The sequence below is a fragment of the Chelonoidis abingdonii genome, chromosome 1 (assembly GCF_003597395.2).
Source record: "Chelonoidis abingdonii isolate Lonesome George chromosome 1, CheloAbing_2.0, whole genome shotgun sequence".
Classification (NCBI taxonomy): Eukaryota; Metazoa; Chordata; order Testudines; family Testudinidae; genus Chelonoidis; species Chelonoidis abingdonii.
The window spans coordinates 294,924,544-294,931,792 of record NC_133769.1 but is presented as its reverse complement, the minus strand read 5'-3'; the positions used below and the strand labels follow the sequence as shown (position 1 = coordinate 294,931,792).

The following is a 7,249-nucleotide window of genomic DNA, read 5'->3' as shown; positions in this document are numbered from 1 at the left end:
TCAGGTAAACAAAGTGTCTCGAGGTCCGCCAGGGGCTTACCCTGAGTAAGCCATGAACCAAGTTTGGGAACCTCTGCTAAAGACCAATGTTGGTACAAGAACAATTGGGAATAAACAGATCGTGAACAAATGAATCCTGGAAATTAGAAGAAAGTTTTTAACCATCACAGGGCTGAGATTGTAGGGGAAAACTACTTAATTCATTTTAAGAGCAAGCTGAATACATTTATGAATGTGATTGTATGACAGGACTGTTAGTGAGGTAGGGGGCAAGGCTCAGCAGCCCTTGGGCTCATTTCCAGTTTGTCTTATGTTCCTAAAAGATAAGCTTCATGGTTTCAGCCAGCCACCTGCAGGGATCAGGAAGGAATCCCACCCTCCAATGTATTCTCTGTGTGTGTATACATGTGTGTCTCCTTCCTCTGAGGCAGTGTTTCCCAAACAAACATCGTTTCTGTAGGGAAAGCCCCTGCCGTACTGGACCAGTTTTTTTACCTGCCCCGTCCACAGGTCCAGCTGATCACGGCTCCCACTGGCCATGGTTAGTTGCTCCAGGCCAATGGGATGTGCTGGCTGCCGCTTCCAGTAGCTCCCATTGGCCTGGAGCAATGAACCGCAGCCAGTGGGAGCCACGATCGGTCAAACCTGCAGATGTGGCAGATAAACAAACTGGCCCAGCCCGCCAGGGGCTTTCCCTACATAAGTGGCGTCCCAAGTTTGGGAAACATTGCTCTGAAGTATCAGAGATGGCTACATGTAGATAGAGGTTGTACATTGGCCAGGATGGGCTAGGGCTCTGAGGTGATACTGGACATTTTCTCTCTCCAGTGCTCAGCTGGCAGGTTCTTCCTCATATGCTCAGAGTCTAGCTGATCACCATATGTGGGGTATGGAAGGCATTTTCCCCCAGGTCAGAGTGCCAGTGACATTGTGGGGTTTTCACTTTTCTCTGCAGCCTGTGGGTATGAGTCACTTGCCAGGATTATCTGGGTATATCTCACTTTAGTGATTTCCCTGCCATTGCAGGAGCCTCTTGTACCGGTGTGCCTTGGTCTCGTCTATTCTCTCCTTATGACACATAACAGCCCAATCTTCTGCAGGCTGTAATACTTTGATCTAATTTTAGTTTAGTACGTGGGTGCTGGGTCATACTGATGGCCTGTGGAATACAGGAGGTCAGACTAGATAACCTTAAACTCTATTACTTTATATAAGATACAAAGAACGATATTTTTAAATGTTTTGTTATAAATATAGCTTCAAGAAGTTTGTGTTGATCTTACCATCTTCCCTGAATGTACACACAAATAATGCAATACTAACTGAGGAAGCTACAGTATTTTCCAAGTCATAAGAATGGAGTTTGGCCATGGCTACACTGGCGCTTTACAGCGCTGCAAGTTTCGCACTCAGGGGTGTGAAAAAAACACCCCCCTGAGCACTGCAAGATACAGCGCTGTAAAGCCTCAGTGTAAACAGTGTTGCAGCGCTGGCAGCGTGGCTCCCAGCGCTGCAAGCTACACCTATAGAGGATGTGAAGTACGTGCAGCGCTGGGAGAGCTCTCTCTCAGCGCTGGCACTGCGACCACACTCGCACCTCAAAGCGCTGCTGCAGCAGCGCTTTGACATTTCAAGTGCAGCCATACCCTCATCTCCGTTTTGCTTTTTAGTGAATATCAACCCACTAAGAAAAACTTTTCATTTCCTTTTTCACATATGTAGTCCATGAGCGGTAACAGATCTTAACATGCTAAATGCATTCCTGGACTGAGTGAAATGCATATCAACAAGCAGAGTGCCCAAGAGCTGTTTTGGTGATACTGGTTTTCCTGACCCTGACTCCTGTTTAGTGGACTAGAAAGGGGCAATACCATACCTTAGTATCATCTTGTTAGTATTGCAGTACTGCCCAAAGGCCCCAATTAGGGTCAAGGTCACACTGTGCTAGGTTCTGTACAAATGCATATGCAGAGAGTCCCTGGCCCTCAGAATTTACAACATAAAACATAAAGATGTGGCAGCAAGAGAAAACAGAATGAGAATAAGGGAACAGAGAACAAGGTTACAAATACAATATGTAGGTACTTAAAGTTATGTTCATGTCTTGGTTGCTTCCACTTCATGTAAATATGGAGTATGTATTAGGACACACACACAAAAACTATGTGTACATAAATAGATGAAAATGGAGAGAGAAATTATGCTCACACAAAAATTAAACAAGTAGAAGGTTTGTGAATGCAAATTCAACCCAACTGCTCAAGACTCCTTCCATAAAAAGGGTTTTATTAGAGAACTAATTAAAATTGTATATAAGCCAAGAGCCTAATGTATGTTCTTGAGCATGTGGTTTCTGACTTGGGTGGGAGATGGTTCCAGTAAATGAAAATGCACGGTTATGCCAAAACTCTTTCTTTGTCCTTAACTTTTATAACAAACATTTATTTGCTCTTTTGGGGGTTGGGTGTAATGGTTAAACATGCTAGATGTATATCTAGTCAAGTCATAAGAATATTTGAATTAGGTTCTGTTTTTCACTCTGCAGTGATGGCTGGCTGGCTATCTGGGACTGGTCATGTCCCAAGGGGCATGAAATATATGTGTATCAAATAAGAGAAAGTTATTGGGGTTATCAGAGAGTTATATCTCAAATGCAGGTATTATGGCATTTTAAAGGAGGTTAGTGTAGATCAGGGGTTCTCAAACTGGGGTCATGACCCTTCGGGGATCTCAAGGTTACTACATGGGGGGTCAGGAGCTATTAGCCTCCACCCACAAACCCGCTTCACCTCCAGCATTTATAATATAAATAAATATAAAATATATTAAATATATAAAAATATGTTTTTATTTATAAGGGGGGGGTCGCACTCGTAGGTTTGCTGAAAATCATGTGAAAAATTTCCATTAATACCAGAGTTAAAATAAATGTTGGAAAAGGCTAGTTTAGCTTTTGTTGCTAAGGTAGTAAATATTTCATTACAGAAACTGAAAACAGCATACACAGTTTTCAAAAGGAGAGTGTCCTTTCTATAACACCTCAAATAACTTATTCAATTTAAAAATAAGAATGACATTCAGGCTTTACCTAAGATTGTTTCAATCTAAAAATTATAAGTATGTGCAGACAGAAGAAGGTTCTAATCTGATGTCCTAGTAACCACAGTATCTCAGCAAAATATGTTGGCTTATCGAGAACCAACTCTTGTGCCCCATGACCACTTTTTTTTATTACTTGCAGCAGCTCCTAGTCTTAGCTTTGGCACTCAGTTAAAAAGAAATCAATTGGTCTTGAGAACACACACTCTCTACCACTCATAATGCTGATCTTTTTGTGCAATCCTATTTTATTTTTTTTTAAAAAAATTATGCATCATGAAAGGATTCCTAACTTACAGGCTGCTGAAATGATGATAACTTGTCTTAATGATAACTGCTGTCAAACTCTTCAAATAACCTCCTTCCCAGGATCATTTGCAATTTTGAAGTACACTTTCAGTATAGTTGGAAAATTTGTTACTCTCTGATGAGCAAGCATGGATACTGAAAGTGTAGACTTACAGATTTTCTTAAAGGTGCACATAATAGTTTTTTGGAGAACAAGTTCTTCTCCTATTTTGCTGCAACAAGTATTGATCTTGGGCCACATCCATGATCCACTGAAACCAATGGTAATCTTTCCACTGATATTCATAGGCTATGGATTAAGCCAATGGAGTCCAATCCTACTCCCATTGTGTTAATGGTAGATTGACTTCAGTGGGAGTTGAGGTCACTCAGTCCTTTGCAAAACCAGGCCCTACGACAGAATCGACTTTAGAAGTAGACAGCAATAGAATCAATTAAACAAATGGATCAATTAAACAGATAGATAACAATATTTTGAAAGGGGAATTAAAGCATAAGAATGGCCACACTGGGTCAAGACCAATGGTCTATCTAGCCCAATATCCTGTATTCTGACAGTGAACAATGCCAGACACTACAAAAGGAATGAACTGAACAGGACAATCATCAACTTATCCATTTCCTGTCATCCAGTCCCAGAGTCTGGTAGTTAGAGGTTTAGGGACACCCAGAGCATGGGACTGCATCCCTGACTTTAGTGTCTAATAGTCATTGATAAACCTATTCTCTGTTAACATATATAATTCTTTCTTTAATCCAGATATAAATTTTGCTTTCACAACATCCGCTGGTAATAAGTTTCACAGGTCAATCAAGCATTATGTGAAAAAAATACTTACTTTGTTTGTTCTGATGTCTATTAACATCAAGCAAAATGAAGCTACATATACATTGAATCTATAGTTATTATGCTATACTGTACTGTGCAGAGCAGGTAGATTAGCTCATTATATTGCCCAAGACACATGATATTCTCTTTCCTTGACCAGGCACATCATTTGAATCAACCATGATTGGCCCCTTCTGGCTTCTCTTGGACCTTCTTAAAATACAGTGTCTTTATTAGATTTCATTACCATAACTTTTTCTCATATTTAAATTTTAATTAATTTCTCCCTAAGCTCAGGACCTTGGAGAGCTTTTCGGTTTAAAAAAATTGGGGGAGGGAGAAGGAAGAAAAGAGACAGAGGCTTCTTCACCAGGTGGGATTTCCCAAGTTCTCACAGCTATAATTAAAAGTCATTCTAGTTCCAACTGATGGACTGACACAAATATGTCTCAGAAGAAAACAGAGTAATGCATAAATGCTTAACGACTCATATTCAAAACTTACAATTTTTTTTAAAGTCAGGTGACAAGAACAAGGCAGATTCAGACAATGGCTGAGTATTTGAATGCTATATATATATATATATATATATATAATTGCCTTTTGACAGATTAGAGGTGGTAGCAGCAAGCTGCGGATCTGAATGTCAGGGCTATAGCGACACTAACAGATAATTACCATCTCCACAAATATCTGTGAATGGAATCACTTGTTTTAATACAGATAAGTTTAGTATAAAAGTTAGAGGGCTGGTATGAGAGATATGATAAATGTGGTCATGACAGAAAACAATTTTTAATTTAGCATGCCCTATCAATCTAGATAGTCCATGAATATTTACCATTAATTCAGTAGGCTGGAACAGAGAGAAAGAGAGAGAAAGAAAGAAAAGGAAAAATAGAAGCTTTGACCTAAACAATGACTGTTAAAGAAAGAGAATCTTCAGCAGTTTCAAAAAGAACAAATTTTATAGGGAAGCTGAACTGGTGGCCGCTTGGGGAAACACGTTTGGGAAACCACTAGAAACTAAAGTCATGTTCCTGTTGTTTTAATTTTTTTATAAGACAAATGGTAACAATTCCCAATATGTACTGCTGTTTTCTAGATTACACAGGAAAAATGTGCGACATCAGTGGGCTAAAATTGAAACATTTACTGAAATTCAAAACAAGCCTATTTGATCACATCATACGTCTCAGTAGGGATACCATTTGCGGAGGCTAAGTGGGGCATATAAGTAGCTAACATGGGTTGTGAGTGTAATGAACAAAAATTAATGGCTTATATAAAAGAAATGTTGTGTCCATTATTTTTAGGATAATCTTAATGAAGATGCCACCTGTCCAGAACAGAAGTGTCCAGATTTTAATTCTCTTTTCATATCTCAGTGTTCAGACACAGGACAGAAAAGGTAAGTTCTTATAGCTATTACTGTTGCAGCCAATCAATCCAGCTGTATTAAAGTGATGGCTCTTACATTTTGCACCTATCCCAAAGAGCTAATTTCTTCTGACTCACCTTTCCCAGAGAATGTTTTTACTAAGGGAAACAGCTCCTATTTCTAACTCCTCTTCCACTGATACCATTTTCCAGCTCTATAAAGCTTGCTCAATGTTTAAGTGTAGTTTCAGTAAAAATTCTGTGTGAAATATAATTCTTTTAAACACTGAAGAATTCAGTTAATATTTCTAGTATACATTGAACATAACAACTTTGTACACACAACATGATGAAATGGTATTACAATTAATAGAAACACTAATAGGCCATTAATCTAACTCATACATTTGAAGTCAGATAGTCAATTAAATTGAAAATAAATTACTTAATATGCAGCAGTCTCATTTTAAGCTGTTGGGTATTGTTGCAGCTGAGTATTACTCTTGCCTTTTCCCCATGTATGGCCCAATATCCATGGTGTTCAGCACCTCTGAAAATCAGTTCATCAGAGTCAATCACATGGAAAATTATTTTTAGCAACTGATATTTTTTGTTGGAGGATTATAAATGTAACAATTATCTAAAATCATTCTCTCATGAAAACACTACAAAAACTGCAGAGCTCTTCTTCAGGTCTGGGAAACTAACTCAGAGTGTCACTGCTAAATACAAGCACCTTAACAGGAGAAGAAGTATAAGAGTTTTGTGTGAGCTCAAAAGCTTGTCTCACCAACAGAATTTGGTCCAATAAAAGATATTACCTTACCCATCTTGTCTCTCTGATAGCATGGGACCAACACGGCTACAACAATACTGCATATACTGGTGCAGTCATTTACCTAGATCATGAGGAAATAGTTCAGGCCTACATTTGTTATATCTATCCTTCTATGTAATATGTATTTAGTTTTTTTCTTTATAGCTATTATCAACAATATCATACTCCTTACTAGACTATAAAGTAGGAGAAGAGACAGAAAAACCATTTAGGGTCTCACTTATGCCATAACATTAATAAAATAAACAATAATGATGATAATAATAAATTAATATTTAATAATAAAATAATAATGAATAATAAATACCATGAAGATTCTGAGAACAGGTTATCATATATATATTTATATCAATATCATAAGGACATAAAATCCATAAGAGTATAAAATCCATGTTACCTTTCTCAATTTGTATTCTTTTTGTCTCATGTCCAACCTCATGACCAGCCAGATCACCTTCTTTAGGGCCAGGTAGGATGTTAGGTGATAAACCCATCAGCATCTGGTTCATGGATAGCCCATTCTGATGTACAGCTGCTAGTCATAGACACAGAGACATAAAACCAACAATAATATTAACACACATACACTAACAATAATTTTAATAATATTACTCATATCTGTATTTTTTAGATACTGTCTCAATTGTACAAGAAAACTAATAACCTTAATGTCATTTAATTAGTAATATTAAATGCACTCAGAGGGAGCCCCTTTTCCCCACTAATTCTTTCGATTCAATGCTTCATTTAAAGCTGCTAACTTTGGCATCTTGGGTTGCACAGCATGTTTTAAA

The 7,249-nt window shown here is 38.1% G+C and overlaps 1 protein-coding gene across 3 annotated transcripts in view; it reads right to left on the bottom strand.

Annotated features, from left to right (window-relative positions):
- Nucleotides 1-7,249, bottom strand: part of DACH1 (dachshund family transcription factor 1) — a 457,196-nt gene that overhangs the window by 115,467 nt on the left and 334,480 nt on the right. For 2 of the 3 annotated variants that reach the window (XM_075061553.1, XM_032794126.2), the window contains one exon: nt 6,853-6,987. In XM_075061553.1, the coding sequence (XP_074917654.1) occupies nt 6,853-6,987 (135 nt within the window). Of the gene's footprint in view, nt 1-6,852; nt 6,991-7,249 lie in introns of all 3 variants that reach the window. The other variant, XM_032794125.2, reaches the window with a different exon arrangement.